The sequence below is a fragment of the Ictalurus punctatus genome, chromosome 1 (assembly GCF_001660625.3).
Source record: "Ictalurus punctatus breed USDA103 chromosome 1, Coco_2.0, whole genome shotgun sequence".
Taxonomy (NCBI): Eukaryota; Metazoa; Chordata; class Actinopteri; order Siluriformes; family Ictaluridae; genus Ictalurus; species Ictalurus punctatus.
The window spans coordinates 18888747-18913042 of NC_030416.2; the positions used below are offsets into that span (position 1 = coordinate 18888747).

Genomic DNA, 24296 nt, shown 5'->3' on the forward strand with positions numbered 1-24296 from the left:
TTGAACCGAGTGTCCTTGGGACAAAAATGAACGTGACAGTGAATTTAAATTTAATTTAATTTATCCAAGACAGTTAGAGTTGTAGATGTAACAAATTAATGTTATAAATCATGATACATAATAATAATAATAATAATAATAATAATAATAATTTCACGTTTGCAATTCACAATTTCGCTTTAGAGTGGGTTTAGCAGCAAATGTGATATAAATAGTCTCTAACAACCTGTAAGATGTTTATCTTTACTCTTTGCACTAAATACCAAATTATTCAATAGAGGTTTTCTTTAAACGATATTCTGTTATAACAACTAGTACTTTTAAGATACCGTGTAAACCATATTACATTCTTAATTCAGTAAAGAGTCTACAGAGGCTTTAAGTAGGCCTATTCGGATTTTGTAGCTGGACTCATGTCAGTTGCAGATTTATCTGAGTACTATACAGTCTTTCTGCCATATATGGTAAAAATAATAACTAAAATATTATATTGTCTTTAGACATCAGTGATATTTGTTGCCTGGAGAAATCTGTAAAGGAATCTTGTAAAGCAAAAACTCAAAAGCAAAAACACTACTACTACTACTACCACTACAACTACTACTATGTGAGGGAAGTTAATAATTTTTACTTTGTAATAGTTTTGTTCTTGTTCTGTTCATGTTCATCTGAGGATAATGTCAAAGAAGGTCATGTCACTTCATGTCATTTAGATTAGTACAAAATGTTTATCTGCTTACAGAGACACAAACATGTTGTTTTGTTAAGGGTTCGACCCTGAAACAAAGTCTGTTTGAACTGCCTCAAACTGCTCCTTATCGGTACATAAAAATGTAAAAGAAAAAAATCGATTTGACACCTCACCCGTCGATCTCCGACAAACGGTGCGGGACTAGTTACACGCCGAAAAAAAGTGGAATAATAATAATAATAAGTATGCAAGAGAACAATAGTAGTGCTTCTCAAGCACCACTAATAATAATAATAATAATAATAATGCTACTACTACTAATAATAATAATGATAATGTTAATACTACTACTACTAATAATAATAATGATGTTAATACTACTACTCCTACAATTAAATAATAATAATAATAATAATAATAATAATAATAATGCTACATCTACTACTACTACTAATAATAATAATAATGTTAATACTACTAATACTAATGCTACTACTACTACTCCTACAATTTAATAATAATAATAATAATAATAATAATAATGCTACATCTACTACTACTACTACTACTAATACTAATACTAATGCTACAACTACTATTATTATTATTAATAATAATAATAATAATAATATAAAAGTGTTTGTTTGAGCTCTTTCTCTGTCTCTCTCTCACACACCACTGAGCGCCGCTGTGTCTTTCCATCCGACATAGTTTCCGCTAATGCATCCGGAAGTGACGCACGTCGCCGCCAGGCTTGTTGCGCAGTGTTCGTAGCAAACGTTAGAGCGCAACACATTAGCTGCTGATAAAAAAAATAGCGCTATTTCTATTATATATATTGCAGGGAGGAGCTACAATCTGCACGAACACACAAGCAGTCGTAAGTATCCGTCACTGCTGTTTTGACGGGCGCTCGGTGCGGGGCCTGTTGCGGGGATTTGTGTGAGCGGGAGATGGATGCGGTGTAGATGTGAGTGGGAGAAACTGGTGGCACAATCCGGGGATGCGGGAGGATGAAGCAGCGCGATGCAAAGCCGAGCCGTCCGCGGCCTACACTGCTACTACCTCCTCATGTCGCTAGCATGCAATGTTCTCCTTTATTCACTCACTGCTGCAATTATAACATGCTGAAAAACAACAGTTCCGCCTTGTTCTCCGTGTGTGTGAGAAATATTATTTACATTCGAGACCCGCGGCTTTCTTATGTTTAGGAAGACGCGGCTAACCAGAAACGCACCGCGGGGCTCTTCAAAAACCATTTAAGACACTGCTGATAAGGGCACTACTGTTATTTTTCTGTTGTCATTTTTGAAACATCCTCAGGAGTGTATGTGTGTGTGTGTGTGTGTGTGTGTGTGTGTGTGTGTTAGCAAAACTCTAGTCTGCTCCAGTGTTTATGACAGTCAGATGGACCTGGTCCTGAAGTGCTGTAGATCAGCATCACTGTACAAAAGAGAGTCAGTCCCTCTGTTTTTACTGCAGTGTTGCTCAGAGAATAATTAGATTTACTACGCAGTAGCGTTTTGTAAATGTATCTGAAAATAAATGTAAAGATTAAATTGTGGTATATATTTATTGTCACTGTACATCTACAGTGAAATTTGGTTTGCTGTATCCCAGTAGTATAGAAAAGTCCTGACATACACAAAAGTTGCAGTAAAAATATTGGTGTGTGTGTAGACATTAAACTGCAGATTTGCAGAGACAATGATACAGCAGCTTATTAGAGGCATTCATGGATAGTTTCAGTATTGCAGTACAATAAATAAGTAGTAATAACAACACCGTGACCTTCAATGGTGATTGAGTTTACATTTAAATTTACAGCATCTGTTTTTCAAAGTGACTTACAGGAGTGCTTTTTTTTTAGTCACCATCAAACATTTACAAAAACCTTTACAATAAATAATGTTCTGAGAACACCATCGAGCTGAAACCATGTTAGAGTGAAGTTAGGAGTTAAAAGAAAACACACAAGTCAAGGGATTTTGTTTAATGAGGTCCAACATGCCACTTTCCATCAAGAATGAAAACGGTATACACAGATGCATCTCAAAAAATTAGAATATTGTGGAAAAGTTCATTGTTTACTGTAATTTTATTCGAAAAGTGGAACTTTCATATATACATTACACAAAGTGAATTATTTCAAGCTTTTTTTAATTTTTTTTTTAATTTTTTTTTTTTTTATAAATCTCGATGATTACAGCTTACTGCTCATGGAAATCAAAAATCCACTATCTCAAAATATTAAAATAAAGAATTTATAATACAGAAATGTCGACCTTCTACGGTGCAGTGGTTAGGTTTGCTGATTCCTATTCTGCATTATGCATCTAATCTATTTGGTTATTATTCAGTACCTTGTAATTGTTTTCAAAGGAGCGAAACGATCAACACCATGAACCCTGTCTACAGCCCTGCACCAACAGGGGTTCCTTATGCCAACCCTAAAGGAATAGGATACCCAGGTAAACACTGAAGAGATCTCGTTCACTATTTGTGTTCTCTTGTGGACTAATTGGTTTGTAAAGTTAGTGTGGCTGAAAATTGTACTATGTAGGTTGTATTACCACTTTCTGTTCTGTTTTTGTCTTGTAGCTGGATTTCCAGTTGGCTATGCAACAGCTGCCCCTGCATACTCCCCCAGCGTGTACTCTGGAGCAAACCCAGCGTTTCCTGCAGGTAAGGAAAACCACACCTCACAGAACATAACTTTCTTAGTATCCTTGTAGGAAAGAGTCTTATGTGGTGGACATATCATCTAATCTCATCCACTCAATCATTTTTGGCTTTAAACATATTTAGAAGGAAAAAAAATCACACTTCCATAGTCATCTGTTTATGCTGTAAGCCAGTAATTTCGGTAAAAAGAACCTCTTATGAAGACAAACATCTTGGTCCAGTGATGATTTGTTAGAAGTAGAGTATATTTTATTCCAAGTCTTTACTTGGAGCACACATTTGTGTCACTTCTAAGGCATCCAAAAAGAACACCTTTATTTACTACAGGCACCACCATCACTAATTATGCTTCGCTGAATTTTTCTTCCCCTCTTTGATTTGCTTGTTTCCATCTGTATTTGCATCTTGGATTATTGTAACCTGTACTATTTAAACTATTTAAACATCTGCATAAGCTAAATTAAGGTATGCTGCACACATGACATGTAAATAAGGGACTAGGGGGCAGGAGCCTGCGTCCAGGTGAACGCAGGTGAATCTGATTGATCAGTTTCACTCAAATTCCTTCTTGCTTGATGTCATACAGCAGTTTCCTGAATTTTTATTTCATATATATATATATATATATATATATATATATATATATATATATATATATAAAATTAGAGAGAGAGAGAAAATCTTCAGTGATGAATGTTTGTGTGGTCTTCTGAAAAAGATTATGTATTCAACCTTTTCTTTTACCACCTCCACCTTCTAGGTTATGCCCAAGGGACACCATTCAAAATGTCCTGCTCCCCAACAACAGGTGCTGTACCCCCCTACTCCTCCTCCCCTAACCCATACCCTGCTGCTGTGTATCCTGTGAGGAGCTCTTATCCTCAGCAGAATCCCTATGCTCAGGTGAAAGGTTTAAGTAATTCAGATGTGTACAGTGCTATGAAAAAGTATTTTCTGATTACTTCTGTTTTTGTGTACATCTCATGCTAAATTGGTTCAGAAATTAAAACAGAATTTAAATGATAATGTTAATTATTGAAACAAAAAAGTTCTCCAATAGCAATTGGGCCTGTGTGAAAATGTAGTCACTAATTCCTCAAATCTCTTAAACGGTAATCATAATGGGGTTTAGCTGGACTAGACAAACCCTGCAAACCCTGTTCAATCAAATCAACACTTAAATAGAACTTTTTCACCAGCATGAAGTTGGTAAAGGTTTTACTCAATAACACACTATGCCAAAATTGAAAGAAATTCCAGAAATGATGAGGAAGAAGGTGATTGAAATACATCAGTCTGGGAAGGGTTACAAAGCTAGTTCAAAGGCTCTGGGACTCCAAATGGAAAAAAACTCTGCACAGTAGTGACTCTTCCCAGAAGTGGCCGACCTTCCAAAATTCCTCCAAGAGCACAGCAACGACTCATACAGCAAGTCACAAAAGAGCCAAGGGCAAACTTCAAAGGAACTACAGACCTCTCTTGCATCAGTAAAGGTCACTGTTCATGACTCCACTATCAGAAAGACACTGGGCAAAAATGGCATCCATGGAAGAGTGACGAGGTGAAAACCTCTGCTGACCCAGAAGAACATTAAGCCTTGTCTGAATTTTGCCAAACCATACTTTATGATCCTCAAACCTTTTGGGAGAATGTTCTGTGGACTGATGAGTTGAAATTGGAACTGTTTGGAAGACAGGGGTTCCGTTACATCTGGCATAAATCAAACCCAGAATTCCACAAAAAGAACATCACACTTACAGTCAAGCATGGTGGTGGTATTGTAATGGCCTGAGGATGCTCTGCTGCTTCAGGGCCTGGGCAACTTGCAATAATTGAGGGAAACATGAATTCTGCTCTCTACCAGAAAATCCTAAAGGAGAATGTCTGGTCTTCAGTCTGTAAGTTGTCTCATAATCCATAAGTTAATAGTCTCAAGCACAACTGGATTATAAGAGTAAGTTGTAGAAGTAAGTGAAAGACTGATCTCCAGTTATCGAAAGTGTTTGGTTGCAGTTATTGCCGCTAAAGTGACACAACCAGATTTTTAAGTTTAAGGGGGCAATTAGTTTTTCACATTGGTGTTGGAGAACTTTTTTTATTATTCAATAAATTTAATAAAAACTGTATTGTGTGTTTACTCAGGTTACCTTTGTTTTATGCTGTATTTTGCTCTAAAACTAGTAATATGACACATACACAAAAACAGAAGAAATCTGGGTGGGGCAAATACTTTTTCACAGCACTGTATGTTATCCTTCATGTGTATGCATGTAGATGGCAATTTTTTTAAATGTATACTCTCCACAGCAGCAAGGCACTTACTATACACAGCCCCTGTATGCTGCGCCGCCTCATGTCATTCATCACACTACAGTGGTTCAGCCCAATGGCATGCCAGCGGCTATATACGCTCCTCCCATCCCTCCTCCACGCCCTAATGGAGTCGCCATGGGAATGGTAGCAGGCACTACTATGGCAATGTCAGCGGGTAAGTGTAAAATATTGTTGATTAGAGCTGGGCAATATAATATGATATATCAGTATTATGTCTTCACTAGTATTGTCAGTATTTTTATACCAATTATAAACAATTTGTAATTCTTAACATTTTATACTGAATCTGTGAAATTGTAACGTTCAGATTTTGTAAAGAATTTTCAGTGGTAAATAATTAATCAAATAAAAGTATAATCGAGTTTTTCCACAAGTCATTTTTAAAATGCAGCATTATTGTTTTGCTGGGAGGTTGCTAGCAGACTTGTATGTCTTCAGAATTTTGTGCTAAATGCTACTAAACAGCGCTTCAAACTGCACATTAATTAAAAGCCATACACTGGATTCAAAGTATATTTAGAGCTTTAGTGCTTTTTTTTCAGGCTGCACTTTTAAAGATGAAAATAATAAGAAGAATAAATAAAAAAGAATAAATCTGTATATTATACAATTTCATAATTACTTGACACTTAAACAATCAAACACTTCAGTAGAGGTGTTAATTAGGAGTGAGGTCCTGCATGACCCAACAGAAAAGTTGTGGGAGCAGGTGGCTTTTACTCTTATTACATGCAAGTGGTCATATGAATATTATGCGAGAAAGAAAGGCATGATTAAGACGTTGTTTTACATGGGAGTGTACTGGAGGCAGTGTGATACTCGCGGCGCTCTATGTAACAGGTTTACCTCACCTGGTGTAAACTGGAATTTACTCATTTGTTCAATTCTTCGATCATGTTTAGTAACTGCTTTATCCAGGTCAGGGTCTGTAGTTTTATTTGTTATAATTTTGGAAAATTGAGGTTCATTAGAAAATATCACAGACAGGTACAAACTAAAATAACTGCAGAAGCAGGTAGGATTGGGATTAAAAGCATATCCTAAAAAAGTGATTATGTTCCATTAAAGCAAAAGGAAGGCCAGTTCCCAGTGTAGTATTACCCAGTATCTAGTTGACTGTAGAATTGGGTTCAGTGTTTCGAGAATGCTGAAGTTTATTTATCCCGATTTTTTTTTTCCTATCTCACCATTTTTTTGTTGTTGTTTTCTTTTACACTTTCCCGAGAAGACTACAGTACAGCTTCCCTCAGAAAACCATTAGTGAAAGTATTAGTTCAATAGTGGCATAGTCGGTACAACCCGTAGTATACTTTCCTATTTTTAAAGTTTTTCTGTACCAAGAATGGTACAACCTGTTGCTTTATTTTTCTCCAGTTTGTTGAGAATGTGTCCAGATTGTTATCTAGTGTAATGTATATACGTGAATAATAAAGCAGTTTCTTGATCATGTGAAATATTTTAAACAAGTGTTACACATCCTGTAACAACAGTTAAATGAACATATCAACACAACTGGCTTCTCCCTGATTGTCGGGTATTTGGAAGCTACTGTGTTATTTATGGACTGTTCACAAACTTTATACAGTGCTCTCCACTAATATTGGCATCCTTGGTGAATATGAGCAAAGAAGGCTGTGGAAAAATTGTCTTTTTTTGTTGTTGAACAATTTCCTGTTCCTAGTCCCAGGTGTACTAAAGAAAATGTAAAATATTATTGGGAATATACTTTAAATATATTTTTCTCAAATGAACTCCTAGGCATGCCAGTAATTGTTACACACCTATATTTAACACAGATATTTTTGATAAACCTGTGTTGTTTGCAATTGTTTGATATCCATGAGAGCAGAGAATTTTGGTAAATTTTTTGAACAAAAGATCAAAACAATAAAGACAATTTTTCACAGCCTTCTTTGCTCATATTTACCAAGGTTGCCAATATTTGTGCAGGGCACTGTATTTCTGAAGTACTAATGCTAACTGAATCTACCTACCATGATTTATGCTTTTATCATGCCTCTGTCTATTTCTGCATCCATTTTATGCAGTCCTGTCTTGTTTTTCATGATAGCGATGGGATTTTATTTATTTATTTATGTATTTATTTATTGCATGTGTGCATGGTCAGGTGGTATGTAATATCTCCTCCTTTCCACAGGGACTTTATTAACAACTCACTCCCCAACTGCAGTAGCTCCCCACCCCGTCACAGTGCCTACATATCGACCCCCTGGCACACCCACCTACAGCTATGTGCCCCCTCAGTGGTGAACAGATAGCACTGTGAGTACAAACCCTTATCTCAGTTCCTACTGCTATACAGAAAAATGTAGAATATGCAGCATTTTATTCTCTAACAGTCCCCTGTGTCCTCCCCAGGTTAGAAGATGATAGATATGCATTTGCACAGTCCAGTATTTTACAGCTACAGTTGGGGCTGATGCCACATGTGTTCCCAGCCAATCGTTCTTCCTTCTAAGCATAATGTGAATCTGAACCCCGTTGGACGAAGAAAGAAAATTTTGGAGCGGGAATGAAAACCTTTCCGTTTCCGATCACATTTGTTAGCATTACTCATGTTCTCTGGCATATTTCACATCAGAAGACTAGCTCTTCATGCAGACTTGTGTTTTGTGGACTGTCTTGCAGTTTTTATAGCATTTAACTCTTGAAGTGGTTGGAAAAAAAAAGAGAAGGGAAGTGGAATTAGTTTGTATTTGGAATCCATATTGAAGTGAGTGCATGTACGTATTGAAAATAATAATGCTAGCTGAATCTACCTGCCATGATTGATGCAAAACCATCAAAAGTTTATAAGAAGCAACATCCAAACTGTTAGGGCCAACGCAGCAACTTCACATCTCTAATGCAGTGTCTTTATTGTTGTTACATAGAAAATATAAATTATGTTTTCCATTAAAAAAAAAAAAAGACAGTGTTGTACAATTCTTACATTGCTTTGGTTTTAACATGGGTTTTAATTTGATTAATTGTAACAGATGTCTGTATCTGGGTAACACATGTTACTCTTCTGCCACTTTGTATGTGAATGTTGGGTTGGGTATTTTTTATTTTTGTGCCTCAAACACAGATTTCCATTTCCGTTATGATGGTTTATCATTCCTCGTGCTCTTGCTACAGAAACTTATTGCACATCTTTGCCTGTGTGGAAACAGATTGGTTAGCTGAGCTGCCAAATATACCAGTGTATTGGTGCTGAAAGCATGCCTACTTATTTCTGTGCTTTTAGGGTTTGCATTTGCTAAAGAATTGACAAAGAGTGATGGTGGAATCATTGCTTATCTAACACATTTTGACATGTAGTAAAAACAAATTTATGTGGCCAATTTATAACCCAGGCATATTTGATAACACTACTGAGGACATAGTAAGTTATTGGAGACATTTGGTTAAGAAACCCCAAAACACTTACATTGCTTGTTACCTCAAGGTTGCACCATTACTGACTGAAATTCATTGTCTTTTTACTTATTCATATTGCCTATGTCGCCTTGGTTAAAGAATGTTTTGTAATGTTTGTGTTTTTGTTTTGTACTTTCAAGAAAGACCAAAAATAAATACAATAATGAACATTGTCTTTAGTCTTGAGTGCTAAGAGTTAAAGAGCCAAATTGGAAAAAAAAAACTACACCAGACCAGAAGGTCAGCAGCAGCAACATAAAGCATGGTGGTTGAGGTCATGTGTACTAGAAAAACTTTGTTAAGCCAATGTTGATCAGCATGATCCATTTTCCCACCACACCATTGCACCTCCACCTCCTACCTTGGCTGTTGCTGTAGTTGGGTCCATGGATTCAAGCTCTAACTGGCTGTATATTGCAGAGGGTGTAAGATCCATCAGACCAGGTGAGGGGTTTCCAGTCTTAGACTGTCCGGTTTTGGTGGGCCTGTGCCCGCTGGGGCCTTGGATTCCTGTTGTAGACTGATGGCAGTGGTGCGTGATGTGATCCGCAGCTGTCATGGCCTGTCCACTCTCTAAACTCTAGAGACTGTTATGTGTGAAAATCCCAGGAGATCAGCATTTTTTTAAATGCTCAAACCAGCCCATCTGGAACCAACAACTGTGCTGTTGTTAAAGTCACAGAGATCACACTCTTCCCCATTCTGATATTGGATGTGAACATTAACTGAAACTTTTGGCCTTTATCTGTATGATTTTATGTATTGTCCTGCCACATGACTGACTGATACAGACTGTACTGTAATAATGGCATGTGAGTCTATCATGCATAGGCAACTTAATTCCTAAGAAAAAAAATTGTCAAATTTGACATTCGCATATGAGACAGTAAATTCTTGTCATTAAACATTTTGAAAGTGTGTTATGCTGTGAGAGGAAATGAAATGATATAATGGCATAAGAATTAAACAAAATTTCCCTTTTCATTAAAAGCTGCTTCTGTAGATACTAAACACCTGCGTAGTTCTTCGAAATAAAATCTAATTACTATGGACATTAAAAATAATTTTAAAAAAATTAGCCTACACTACTCTGCTGGGGGAAAAACCCTCATAGAATTTGTGATGGTTATAATGGGAATTGTATTGTTTTTAATGGAAAGTGTAACAGTCCCTGTGGGTGTCTATTGGTAATTTGATGCCTTCTATTGGTTACATGTTATATCTAGTTGATACCATTAAAGACCAGTAATGCTAATGGTTTTAATGGTTAGCTGATGGTTTGTAATGATATTTGCAGTAGAAACCATTAGAATTTCTGTAATGGTGTATATATATTTTTTTTCCAGCAGGGTAAATACTTTATTATTTATTTATTTTTATTAATAAGTAATTAATCTGCCTGTAATGTTTTCTTCAACATGGACACCATGTAGGCTCTTTAGAGCAGGAATAACTAGTAGCAATTTGTGCTGGAAGTGGCAAAAAAGTACCTTTTTACATCATGCATAGTAATGCTGTTTGGTCTAGCCATTTTTGGTATGATTTTTCTAAATTCTTGGGTGATTAGTTAGGCTTGATGCTGCCAATATCGCCATGTCTATGTCTACTGGGGGATAGAACTGAAATACCTAGTGAGAACAAGAGAGAACTCTCAGTCCTGATAGTTGGAATTGTTACAGCAGCTAGAATAATATTGCAACACTGGAAATCACCCAGGCCTCCAACTCTCAAAGAATGGAGGGTGCTGATGTTGGAAACAGCCTCATATGGAAAAATAAAATAAAAATACTGACCAGTATCGAAGGGAAAGGTCCTGTGCTATTGGGAATCTGGAATAATTTTATGAACTGGACCATCTCTTAAAAAGTGTTTACATTTCTATATGAGACTAAATGGTAACTAAATGCTGTATTTACCATAGATCTCTGTAGAGATTGTGAGTGTGTGTGTGTTAACTTTTGGGTTAACAGGGCATTAGCAAATTTCCACACTACTATACATCTGGTAGCCTATACATGACATCTTTCATTGTGTCTCTTAAATCCAGAAAGAAAGCCAGTTTCCTGTACATTATGTTTGAACAGGCATTTTAAGGATTTGTCACCCTACCGTCTGCATCATGTGTATTTATTTATTTATTTATTTATTTATTTATTTGATAAAATGAAAAATAGTAACAAAAATAAAAATTCCCTTGGATAAATAGTGGAAAAAATAAATAAATAAATAAATGAATAAATACAAATATTTATCCAAGACGGAATCTTTTACATTGTCACTGTACCGCACGCCCTCTAGTGGCCCTTTGCTTTATTAGCGGCAATTAAACTACAGCGTTCCAAAACCGTTAAATTACTCCACATATGCGACCGTTGAAGAGCACGCGCTCTTTTAATATTCATTTGAAAATAAAACACCTAGAAGCCGTGAGAGCAATTTAACAACCACCTCACATGACCAGTTTTACTAATCATTTCCGTTTTTGGAACCATTTACGGTATCACACCTATGGTAAGGGGCATTTAACTTGTTTTTTTCCTCATGAGTTTTTTTTTTATTTTTTTATTTTCGTAATACTATTACCCCTGTCATATAGATCAGCTAATCTATATCCTATTCTTCTGGAGGGTAAGTTAACCTAACCTAGATTCCTAAACCTTTTGTTATTTTTGATCATGAATAATTTTTAAATGTTCAAGGTACTTTTAACATGCTTAAAGTGTGTGTGCAAATGATTTTAATTAATATAGAATTCAAATTATAATACCATCATAGGTTAGTTAGCTACTAAAACTAGCGCCTGTTGGCAGTATCACTGACCTGTTGACTATTTACTATTAGTATTGATGTATTATATACATATAATAATGTTAGTATTATTTTTGACGTATTTATTAGGTCTGGGTAAAAAATATCGATTCTCCGATTTTAATCGATCTTCAATTTAACGAAACGATATCTATACGGGTAATCGGCGAATCGATTCTTAATGCGAGTGCTTTACTTGAGAGGATGTGAATATTATCTGTAGTTCGACTCTCGTCCTGAAGATGTCGCCATCTTTCATGTTTTGAATTTGGAAAACGGTTTTATTTCTTAAACATGTTTCAACTTGTTAATGAATTTCACTGTTGCACATTTACAATATTTTTTATTGTATTTTATATATATTTTAATACACATATTTTTGATTTCTTGTTACAATGTTTGTTACTCAAAATAAAAAGTATATCAACATAATTGTTGAATAACAGCACCACATAAAAGGACTTTATAAATTCTAATTCTAATTCTAAATTCTTGATTCCTATCAGTCAGTAGTAAGGTTGGTCTTTCGATCTGCACAATAAAGGGCAAATCGCCTGTGTGTCAATACGGACTTCAGGGTGAAACTTTTCCACGGGCGTCCTCTGGTTTTCTTGTTGTCCAGAAAAGCTGAAAAGATTTGTGCCAAATTGTCATGGAAGTTAGACAACACTCGCAGACTCGTCCTCTGAAGGTAAAAAGGTTTATTACAGAAAGATGGTTAATAAAGGATAGAATAAAGCAGGATAGAATAATGAGAGCGCTCTGAAGCACTTGTGCTGAACCACTACTATATATATGAAAGGCAGAGCATGACATAATTCTGTGTACTGATAAGAAGCGGTTTGAGGCAGTTCAAACAGGCTTTGTTTCAGGGTCTTAGAAGATGTGCAGATGATTCTCTCTCTCTCTCTCTCTCTCTCTCTCTCTCTCTCTCACACACACACACACACACACACACACACACACACACACACACACACACACAGTTTACATTATATTTACATTTACATATACACAAACCGGTCATGCAATAATGTATTTTTTTCTTTGTTTAACTTGATTTTAGAGTCAAAATACCTTCATGGATATAAAAAGTTCTCCTCTACAAGTTAATATGGAAAGTCAGTCTACTATGACTCAAGATTCTGCACTTCATCAGGTATTTTAAACCAAGCAGTAAGCATATTTAAGTCATTGGAGTATATTAGATACCATAGTTTTATGTCAGCAGAATTTTAGAATCAGTCAGAAGCAATGAAATTAAATGAAAAACCCAATCAAATTATCTTATTTTGCCAGTACTAACATCAACATTGACTTGTGTACAACTCCAGTTTTAAAAAAAGTTGGGACACTGCGTAAAATGTAAATAAAAACAGAATGAATTGCAAATCTCATAAACCCATATGTTATTCACAATAGAACACAGAAAACATATCAAATGTTTTTGGTAGGTAATTATAGGAAATTATAAATAAGGTAATAAGAAAAAAAATAAGGTAATTTTGAATTTGATGGCTGCAACACGTCTCAGAAAAGTTGGGACAGGGGCAACAAAAAGGCTGGAAAAGTAAGTATTACTAAAAAGAAACAGCTGGAAGAACATTAAACAACTAATTAGATTAAGATATGCAAATTATTGCATTCTATTTTTTCGAATTTACATTTTATACAGCATCCCAATGTCTTTGGAATTGTGGTTGTAATATGGCACAATATAAATTCTTAATGGAGTCTTCATAGAGGGGTTGCACAAACTTTACACTCTATGACCAAAATTATGTGGACACCTGACCATTACGCCCATGTGTGGTTCTTTCCCAAACGGTTACCACAAAGTTGGAAGCACACAATCGTCTACTATGTGAGATCCATAAAGATGGACATGGTTTGCCAAGGTTGGAGGGGAAGAACTCAAATGGCATTCTGAGCCCTTACCTCAACACCACTGAACACCTTTGGGATGAACTGGAACACCAACTGCACCCCAGGCCTCCTCAACTGACATCAGTGCCTGACCTCACTATTGCTCTTGTAGTTGAATGAGCACAAATCTACACAGCCATGCTCCAAAATCTAGTGGGAATCCTTCACAGAAGAGTGGAGGTTATTTTAACAGAAAAGGAGGGAATACATCTGGAATGAGATATTCAAAAGGCACATATAAACATTATGGCCAGGTGTCCACAAATGTTTGGGCATATAATGTAGCTGTGATTATAGCAGTTTCCTATAGTGGACTAATTATGCCAAAATTTATATATATATAAATTTTAGCATAATTAGTCCACTATAGAAAACTACTATATATATATACACTGATCAGCAATCACATTAAAACCACTGAGAGGTGATGTGAATAACATCGATTATCTTGTTACAAGAGCATCTGTCAAGGGGTGGGATATACTATGCAGCAAGTGAACAATCAGTTCTAGAAGTTGATGTGTTGTAAGTAGGAAAACGGGCAAGCGTAAGGATCTGAGAGACTTTGACAAGGACCAAATTGTGATGGCTAGACGACTGGGTCAGAGCATCTCCAAAATGGCAGACCTTGTGGGGTGTTTCCCGTATACAGAGCTTAGAACCTAACAAATGTAATTGAAGGAAGGACAACCAACTACAGGTCAGCGAAGCATGAGGAGCGAAAGCTCATCAAGTGGACAGCAGCAAGAGGCTCTGGGCAATGATTTCTCTGGAAACTTTGGGTCCTGGCATTTATGTGCATGTTACTTTGACACGTACTGCCTACCTAAACATTGTTGCAGATCAAGTACACCCCTTCATGACAGTGGTATTTCCTAATGGCAGTGGCCTCTGTCAACAGGATAATACGCCCTGCCACACTGCAAAAATTGTTCAGGAATGGTTTGAGGAGCATGACTAAGAGTTGAAGGTGTTGACTTGGCCTGCAAATTCCCCAGATCTCAATCCGATAGAGTATCTGAGGACTGTGTTGGACAAACAAGTCCAATCCATGGAGGCTCCACCTCGCAACTTACAGGGCTTAAAAGATCTGCTGATAACATTTGATGCCAGATACCACAGCACACCTTCAGAGGTCTTGTGGAGTCCATGCCTTGATGAGTCAGAGCTGTTTTGGTGACACAAGGGGGACCTACACAATATTAGGCAGGTGGTTTTAATGCTATGGCTGATCGGTATATCTATCTATCTATCTATCTATCTATCTATCTATTATGCATTAATTTATTTGTTTATATATTTATATATTATTTTACTTTTTTTATTTTATTTTGGCAGATCTGGTCTTCTATAGTTTTGCACTAGCATTTTAGTGTCACAGTGTGTATACTTTCCAACTGAAACCAACATTTTACTTAGGAATTCACTTTAGCAACCTGTTCTCAGGAATAAACATTTCTGTGTATTGATATGTTATAAATTTTATAGACACATTAGCAGGTGACAGTATTGTGTATATTGTGATTCCACTAAAACACTAGATTTCAAAAATCATAAAGCATTGGATGTTTCTTTAGCAAGCACTGGGGAACTCCACAAATGGGAAATATGGAGAAGATATCTTTGATCCAAGTAGCTCCTACAGGTAACAAACCGCTTGCTTTTTTTTAAAAAAAAATTGTATTTATAGTTAAATTATACTGTTAAAAATTTTTTAAAGCTGAAGTGTTTTGTGTGTTCAAGGAATAATCTGAATGAGCTTGGTTCGATTGCACCTATGGCCATGATGGTTGCAGAAACGTTGACAAATGAACAAGCTGCTCCCCCTAGTGTACACGCACCCACCTACTACAACACCAACAGAGGCCAGATTTGTAAGGCTTTTATGAAAAATCCAGTACAAATATTATTTAAGCTGCTGCTAGATGAGTTTAAGTCATTATTTGTATCAAAAGAATTCTTAACTGTTAGAATTTATATAATGTGCCTATAGATGACATCAAGTCTGAGGCAGCAGATTGGCAGATTGACAGCAGCGATCCGGGCTATCAGAGTTTCACCATATCCACTTCAGATGCCCCACAGCCATGCCCTGCCTTTGTCCAGTGTCTTCAATATTATGCCCCTGCCAACACAATGGTAGCTGAAGGTAAAGTTATGCTTTATTCACTGCCTCAATTGATTAAAAGTAATGTCACAGAGTTATGGATCAAATTATTATTTTTCAATATGTAAAACGTACATGGACAGCATTTAATATGCTGTTATATATTTTTTAATTAATCGATTAACCTAAAATAGATGGACATGGGTAGTTGTATTCAAAGGGATATCACAATGTGTGAATTAATCAATTAGGATATCTTAAAAGGAAAGCATTTAGGGAGGGGGCGGGGTGTCAAACATACCATACAACATGAATCTAACAGGAGGGCAAGGTAAAAAAAAAAAAAAAAACACATTGTACACACTCACCTTTTAATCATTAAAAAAAAAAACCCCTCCATTATCTGTTTTAAATTTCTCCCTAACCTCTTCAAAGTCAGTGTTAGAATTTGGCATCTGAAAATTTTGCTACTGTGTGTTACAATACGGCTTTGAAGCTAAGAATAACAACACAAAATGCTTTTGGCTTGAGGAAGGAGGAAGAGATGGGGGGGGGGCGGGGATTGCTCAGACAGCCACTGAGCTACTGACATCAGGAGGCTGGTGATGTCATAGTGATGTCAATAGCTTTAATTGTAATTGCACACATAGCTAGTCAGTGTATGCTGAATGCAGACGGAGAAACACATGGCTATAATTAGAGAGGAGACAGAATCAGGTAAGTTTTTATTGATTTTTTATGTTATAAATGGTACTATTGGTCATACATATTGTTCCTAATACATAACAGTATAGCATGGTGTTACAGCAAACAGTATAATATTTAAGACTGCTTTCAGGTTTTAGCTGAAAAAGCTCCTTTTAAATGTTGATAAAACTAGAGTATTCTGAAAATAAATAGTAACTTACCAAGTCTTGTGACTTTTGTAATGTTGTAAAATGTCCAGCTTTGTTAAGAGAATAGTTAAAAAGTGAACTATTTTCAGCTTGTTTTGAGACATTAAATTGTTAGTAATGGAATTCCTCATATATTTATCATTTATCATATGTTAGTAATGAAATACAAAGTCTATGTTCTAAACCTCTACAATAAGTAAAACAACAGCAAGTGCTTCCTGGTCTATACGGTTCTGTCTCCAGCCCTCCTTTTATTCTTTTTTTACTTTTGCTACTCTCTCTCTCTCTCTCTCTCTCTCTCTCACGCACACACACACGCACACACACACACACATATTCTCTCTCTCTCTCACGCACACACACACACACATATTCTCTCTCTCTCTCTCTCTCTCTCTCTCTCACACACACACACATTCTCTCTCTCACTCACACACACACACACACACACACAAGGACACATTCTCTCTCTCTCTCTCTCTCTCTCTCTCTCTCGCTCCCTCTGTGTCTCTCAACCACCATCCCCCTCCCCCTTCCTGCAACGCTTGAATGCTCAACCCACTCACTGACGTCATCATGCTTCCTGGAACTGGACGCCAGCAGGGAAATGTAAATGCTGAACAGCAAATAAGATGTACATTGACGTCAGTACAGAGTCATGCTGTGATTACCGGCAGTTCCTTTTGCAAGAACAAGACATTACAAAATTAATCATCTGTTATGTAATAAACCGTTGCTGCCTCTGAAAGACAGAGATGTCCACAGAGAAAAGAAAAGAGAAAGAGCCTCAGGGAAATAGCTTTGTGAGAAAAAAGCAAGAAAGGTAAAATAAAACTTGAATGTATTGTTTAACATTCTGAACACTGGCGCTTTATCTGTGGTATCTGGTAGTAAAAGACAGTTTGGGGTCTTGGAAGTAGCTGTAGTTAAAAACAGGAAGTTTATCACATTTTAGTGCTTTTCCGCTGAACACTGTGGCTTGGCAAGAAATCTGAACCCAGGCTATCTGTGGCAAGGCTGGTTGTGTACTACTTTTCTATCACATAATACTACATGTGAAAGAGGAGGTTAATCTGGAAGTTATCAATTGGTGACAATTCTGGAATAAAGCTAAAATGAAATACTTTATGTAGTATGTAGTATTCTGTTGCCTGGGATGGTATCTCTTACTGCCTGGGTTTTAGCAGAATTTATGATTTTATGTCATTTCCCTGTTTTCACCCACCAGTGAAGCGAAAACTACAATACCCAGCATGTAATATGCCAATGCAATTTCAACCATAGGGAATCCGTATTGATCAAACAATCCGGACCTCTGTGTGAGACACGTCACTCTGACGTCTCCCTCTGACGGAAACAAAACAAAGCGGTGTTGTGATAACATTGTGATATCCTGGAAAAAAAAAGAGCAGAGCCAGACAAAGCCAGATTGTTTTGATCTGAAATGTCACATTGTGTATACCAGCGGTTCTGAACCTGGGGGATGCGGGAAAACTTTTCTTTTAAACGATTGTAAACAGAGGTTCACAGAGAAGCCCCTGGCGGATTTTTGGATATCCGTGTAAGCCGAATACCGAGAACTTGGTGACATGGTATTGAAAACAAACTCTCCCATTCGCATCGACCTATGTGTGTGAGGCAGGCTGGTTTTTCAGCGCTGGTGTAGCTGAAGAACAAGTATAGAGCCAGACTCATGGTCAAAAATGAGTCTTCGCAAAACATTGTCATTCTTAAAAGTGGATTGCAGTCGTAAAAAGTTTAAGCACCGCTGGTGTATATTATTGAACCAGACACCCTTCCAAACTGCATTTACAGGCAGTTTGAAGTGACAACTCTGGTCTGAATAGCTCTGTCTTTGCATTGCATTGTTAGTAGCTAACTATCATATCAGTAAAAATGGCAGATTAACTAAGAATTTATCAGGCTTAGCTTGCTAGTTAACTAACATGCCTATTATCTGTAAGGAATAACACACGAGAGCGTGCTGTATACAGTACATATGTATGTACAATCCACAGGTAAAATCCACTATTCAGCCGTCTATTCAACCTGTTCAGTAGTCAGGTGGATCTTTACAAAATACTTAAGTTAAAAAGATTCAAAGACTGTTCCTAAGCATGACATTGTTTATGAACTGATGATGTGTTTGCTTTGGATTATTATCTCCTACTTAAATAGTAATAATATATTGATAACTATATATGTCAAGACTATATGTCAGTTGATCCAGTATTATTGGCTTGTTAAAGTTGATTATCTTTTATAATGGACCATTTTATAATGGACCATGGACCATTGGAACATTCAGTTGTTTATTGAATTATATGATGATAATAATAATAAACACTTTAAACCTTCACTTAAATCCCATGGTCAGAGAGTACCCCTGCCTTGTTTATTTTGTTGTTGTCCCTGCTCAAACATGGCTGATCAAACTAATTACCTAATTAACATGCACTTCCTGAGGCGACGCAGGTTTGGTAGAGCAGGATAAAAGTGCAGAACAGGGGTACAGCAGGACCATGGTTGTGAATCACTGTTGTAAATTATTTCATAAACAGTCATGTTTTTCCCCCGCTTTGAATATGTTGGTCTCTTTTATGGTTTGTACTCTGTTTTGTATTTGATTTCTTTACATATTATTTTATACCTTCACTTGTTCAGTTGTCCTGGTACAGCAATATCAAAGAATGTTTTGCTGTTCATTAAGAAAGGCAGGGCTCAAATAAACTTCCTTGTTTTATCATGAGCACATTAGGTTATACACCGATCAGCCATACCATTAAAACCACCTGCCTAACATTGTGTAAGTCCCTCTTATGCCACCAAAACATCTCTGACCCATTGAGGCATGGCCTCCACAAGACCTCTGAAGGTGTGCTGTGGCAACCAGATGTTAGCAGCAGATCCTTTAAATCCTGTAAGTTGTGAGGTGGGGCCTCCATGGATCGGATTTGTTTGCACTGCACATCAGCATATGCTCGATCGGATTGAGATCTGGGGAATTTGGAGGCCAAGTCAACACCTTGAACTCTTAGTCATGTTCCTCAAACCATTCCTGAACAATTTTTGCAGTGTGGACATTGTACCTACCAATTTTGGTAGGTACTAAACAATGCATACCAGGAACACCACATAAGACCTGCCAATTTCGAGATGCTCTGACCCAGTCGTCTAGCCATCACAATTCAGCCCTTGTCAAAGTCGCTCAGATCCTTACACTTGCCCATTTTACCTGCTTCCAACACATTCACTTCACATGCTGTCTAATATATCCCACCTCTTTTGAGGTGTAACAAGATATACAATGTTATTCACATCACCTTTCAGTAGTTTTAATATTATTGTTGCGGTGTATATTCAAATAAAAATAAATTTTAAAATGATTTGAAGAGATACAGGACATGCTCTTGATTGAAGTTATGTTTGTTTGTGTGTGGGTTACTGTAGCTGGTACTGGAGACGTGTCAGCATATCAGATCTGTTCTCCCACCTCCAGCCTGCCACAGGGTGTAGCGATGGCGAGCTCAACCAGCCCTCTGCACAGCTCTCAGCAACTTGGTGAGGAGGCCTCACGCAAGAGGGAGCTCCGCCTGATGAAGAACAGGTAACATACTCTGGTTCTCTACTTAGCACACTACACACTACATTTCTCTATGTGTGTTATGGTATTAAATGGTACCCTACTGCACAAACACTATGCTGCCCATTTTAATAATTTTTCAGCATATAACCGCTCTCATCAAATCATCTTATGCATGATGTTTCCATTTCTGTCAACTTGGTGGCATTAGATTTTCAAGCTTTCTACAAACTGTACATACATTTCTACTTTGACTATCGCTTGGTAACACTTACACACTTATCTTAGTTCCATTTCAGGTTTGTGCTGCCGGAAATCTGCAAGAATTAAATGCTTGTAATTCTTTGCTGCAGTAGTGAGATATCAGTCGATGATCTTTTTTTTTTCCATTACAAAAAGAAAAGGAATTCATTATGTGTTAAAAATGTCAGTTGATTTTATGTACTGTGACATTAATCAAGTTTCTTGGGAATGTTACATTATCATATGTTTATAAGATCTTTCCCATAAATTATAGAGACATGTTTAGTGTTAATTTGGTTCCTGATTGCACTTGTTTCTGTTCAGTTGGTGGCTACTTATTTCTGCAGCACTTATACTCATCGGCCACTTTAATTTGTTCACTTATCCTATCAGCTAATCATGTGGCAGCAGTGTGTGCATAAAATCATGCAGAGATGTCAGGAGCTTCACATCTAACATCATAATGGGGGGAAAAAACATGACCTCAGTGAATTTGATTATGACATGGTTTTTGGTGCCAGATGGGCTGATTTGAGTATTTTAGAAATATGCTCATCTCCTGGGATTTTTCACAAACAGCAATCTATAGAGGTTGCACAGAATGATGCGAAAAACTTCCAGCGAGCAGCATTTCGGGAGATCAGAGAGGTTAGAGGATAATGGCCAGACTGGTTTGAGTTGAAAGGAAGGCTATGGTAACTCAAATGTGCACTATTTACAACCATGGTGAGCAGAAAACATCTAAGAACGCATAACATGCCAAACATTGATCAGATAATCTAACAAAAAGCAGATCATCAGGTTCCACTCCTGTGAGCCTATAACAGGCTTCAATGGGCACAGGCTCAACACAACTGGACAGTTAACTGTAATAACTGCATCTGGCTTCAAACCAGCCCGTCTGGCACCAATGACCATGCCACTATCAAAGCCACTGTGATCGCATTTTTAGACATTTGATGCGAGCATTAAAAGCACGGAGTGGCTTTTGATGAAAGCAAATTTAATATAATGCGTCTAATAGCAATCTTATAATAAAGAATGGTTTTATATCTACTTAAAATAATTGTTTTAATGTTGTTATCCCAGGGGTAAAACTAGTGATTTAAACAAAACAAAAAAAGATTGTTCAATTTTGTGCTAAATTGATTAAAAGTGATTTAAATAAGAAATTATGTGATTGGTGGGTTTGGGGGAACATTGCATCTTAAGTCAAGAGCCAGCCAGTTTGCTACAGTCTAAATTTTGTTCTAAAGTATACTCATCATTTGAAAGGAAAGGACATTTAGATTGTAATTGAAATGTAATTTGCTGTATTAAAGAGTCAGTTTTGGCACAACAAGTAGAAGCATTCACCCACCTTTTAAAGTTCACCTTATTTTACATTTGAGTAGTTCTAAATATTTATTTGTTGATTTCTAGTCACCCAGACATTTCTTTTGTCAATACATGAAGTTTTAAGATCTTTTCATTTTTACTCCCCACCAATGATTGTTTACTTGTAACGTCTTCCTGCCGTGATCTATTCTCTTCATTGTGGTTTATAGTTTAAGGGTGCTGGAGGCGGAACAAACCACTCCAGTTTTTGATTGGTTTAAAAAATAAATAAATTTGCGTCCATGAATCATGCTCAAAGCCGATATTGTTTTGGTGACAGTACCTAGTTATCTCAATAGCAACATGTGGTGCAAGTTGTAGGCTGTGGAAATGCTCCATTGAGAGCATGATTCAGTGTTCAATTGATATAAAATCTGCATGTGGTACCTAGAAATCGCCCTGTAAGTGCTTAGAAAGGGTAAAATGTGAAGAACGGAGAACTCCCCCTTTAAGAAAACAGTTTTAAACTACTGGGTTTTCAAAGATTGCACTCTGCACAGTAAGCCAGAACATGCATATATTCAACATGGTATTGGAATGGTGGGAATATATTGCTAAAATATTGTACACAAATGTTAGAACTCAGGATCTTGACATTTTATTGATCACAAGATCATGCACTGGTTGGTTCTTATGGCAGGCCATGGATTTTATTCTTATTCGTGGATTATCATTCATTCATTCATTCATTCATTCATTCATTCATCCAGATTATGACCTTTTCCTTCCATTTGCATGTGTAGCATGACTTGACAGAAGTGCTGAAAAGTTTTTGTTTTGTTTTTTTTTGCCCTGATTGAAGTGGCTCTAGAAGTCAAGTTGGATGTGATCATGCTCAGGGTCTTTGTTATCGCTTCCAGGGAAGCTGCACGGGAATGTCGCCGGAAGAAGAAAGAGTATGTCAAATGTCTCGAGAATCGTGTTGCCGTGCTTGAAAATCAAAACAAGACACTCATCGAAGAACTCAAGGCATTAAAAGACTTGTACTGTCGCAAGACTGAATAAAAAAAAAATGTTGGTGGTCACACATGAGAGACTGCTCTTTACGGATTACTGAATGCATCTAAGCAAAAGCACTTTTCACTCTCTGTATAGTCACTGCTCGCAAATGCAGAAAAAAGGCTACAGATGCATTGTTTATGTAGTTTTATATCTTGACGACTGTAAAGATTGTATGTGTGTATGTCAGGTAGAGCTGATTTGCTGCACTGAACCAGTGAATGTGGTATTTTGCCTTTGTGGCTTGTGCTTTTTGCAGGCAGGCGGCTAAAGAGTCTCGCCGCAGAAAAAGGGAGTATGTAAACTGCCTAGAGGACCATATCTCCATGCTGGAGCAGCAGAACAAGATGCTCATGGAAGAGCTAAAGTATCTGAAGGAAAGCTGTGCTAAGAAGTCAAGATAGGTCTTAACAGTTACTGCCTCATTGCTTTGCCTCTGCTTCTTTTTTTAATTATTTTTATTCAGTTGTACTGCATGTTTAATCTTCTGCTTCAGTTTGTTTTTATATCTATGGGGCGAAAGAAATTTACCAGCACAAAAGACAACAACAACAAAAACAGGCTATCCTGGGTTTTAACAAAAGAAGTTATCTTTTGTTTTATTAATGTTTAAATTTGAAATGCTTACAATATATAAGGATAGACTATATATTAAAGAAGCTGTTGTATGTGTATATTTGATTTTACAAACCTTACATATTGAGGTATTTGAATTGAACGTCTACAGTGAACTAAATACTGAAGTGATTTTGGATCTTTATCTATGTAGTGAATTTTAATCTTGAATAAATATATTTTTGACACTTAATTTTTCAGGATTTATGTACATAACTCTGTGTATTTTTACATAGCATTTTGTTACATTACAGTGTGTGTGTGTGAGAGAGAGAGAGTGTGTGTGTGTGTGTGTGTGTGTGTGTGTGAGAGAGAGAGAGAGAGAGAGAGAGAGAGAATGTGTGTATGTGTGTGTGTGAGAGAGAGAGAGAGAGAGAATGTGTGTGCGTGTGTGAGAGAGAGAGAGAGAGAATGTGTGAGTTTTACAGTTTTGGTACCTCGAAGCTGATGATTTTTTATATAACCTTATCCTTATCTGTAGTGTATCTGTATAAAGAAAGTAACGCTGTTCTAGTTTTGCAATTGAGCCATATTGCAATACAAAGATCAGCCATAGCATCTGCCTAATATTTATCTGCCATAAAACCATCTGCCTAATATTGTGTAGGT

The 24296-nt window shown here is 36.8% G+C and overlaps 2 protein-coding genes and 1 long non-coding RNA gene across 11 annotated transcripts; 2 read left to right on the forward strand and 1 right to left on the reverse strand.

Moving 5' to 3' along the window:
* The first annotated feature begins 1413 nt into the window (after positions 1–1413).
* Positions 1414–9301, forward strand: fam168b (family with sequence similarity 168 member B). Of its 4 annotated transcripts, none has more exons than XM_017478848.3 (7): positions 1414–1571; positions 3074–3162; positions 3293–3376; positions 4137–4279; positions 5684–5864; positions 7869–7993; positions 8090–9301. In XM_017478848.3, the coding sequence occupies exons 2-6, from the start codon at positions 3093–3095 to the stop codon at positions 7979–7981; spliced, it is 591 nt and encodes a 196-aa protein (XP_017334337.1). In that variant the 5' UTR covers positions 1414–1571; positions 3074–3092; the 3' UTR covers positions 7982–7993; positions 8090–9301. The 4 variants fall into 4 exon arrangements, with proteins under 4 accessions (XP_017334337.1, XP_017334320.1, XP_017334312.1 ...); XM_017478831.3 differs by lacking the exon at positions 1414–1571 and adding an exon at positions 1600–1661 and having other exon boundaries at positions 8071–9301; XM_017478823.3 differs by lacking the exon at positions 1414–1571 and adding an exon at positions 1607–1661.
* A 2177-nt stretch (positions 9302–11478) lies between these two features.
* cremb (cAMP responsive element modulator b) lies at positions 11479–23880 on the forward strand. 6 transcript variants are annotated; one of them, XM_047156954.2, is made up of 8 exons: positions 11479–11644; positions 12486–12632; positions 13008–13100; positions 15445–15512; positions 15611–15741; positions 15861–16016; positions 20321–20477; positions 22876–23880. In XM_047156954.2, exons 2-8 carry the CDS (start codon positions 12594–12596, stop codon positions 23006–23008), a joined length of 777 nt encoding a protein of 258 aa, XP_047012910.1. In that variant the 5' UTR covers positions 11479–11644; positions 12486–12593; the 3' UTR covers positions 23009–23880. The 6 variants fall into 6 exon arrangements, with proteins under 6 accessions (XP_047012910.1, XP_047012909.1, XP_017330093.1 ...); XM_047156953.2 differs by having other exon boundaries at positions 11513–11644; positions 23332–23880; XM_017474604.3 differs by lacking the exon at positions 12486–12632 and having other exon boundaries at positions 11516–11644; positions 23332–23880.
* Positions 12628–17339, reverse strand: LOC124628355 (uncharacterized). Its single transcript, XR_006982857.2, has 2 exons — positions 16883–17339; positions 12628–15992 (listed from the first exon to the last, which is right to left on the reverse strand). It is a non-coding gene; the product is annotated as an uncharacterized LOC124628355 (long non-coding RNA).
* Positions 23881–24296: the final 416 nt, after the last annotated feature.

Coding starts and splice junctions, on each gene's coding strand:
- cremb (XM_047156953.2), top strand. CDS start 12,594: ATGGAAGTTAGACAACACTCGCAGACTCGTCCTCTGAAG. Junction 15,742..15,860: donor CACCAACAGAGGCCAGATTT/GTAAGGCTTTTA, acceptor ATGTGCCTATAG/ATGACATCAAGTCTGAGGCA. Junction 16,017..20,320: donor CAACACAATGGTAGCTGAAG/GTAAAGTTATGC, acceptor GGGTTACTGTAG/CTGGTACTGGAGACGTGTCA.
- fam168b (XM_017478831.3), top strand. Junction 3,163..3,292: donor TAAAGGAATAGGATACCCAG/GTAAACACTGAA, acceptor TTTGTCTTGTAG/CTGGATTTCCAGTTGGCTAT. Junction 5,865..7,868: donor TACTATGGCAATGTCAGCGG/GTAAGTGTAAAA, acceptor TCCTTTCCACAG/GGACTTTATTAACAACTCAC.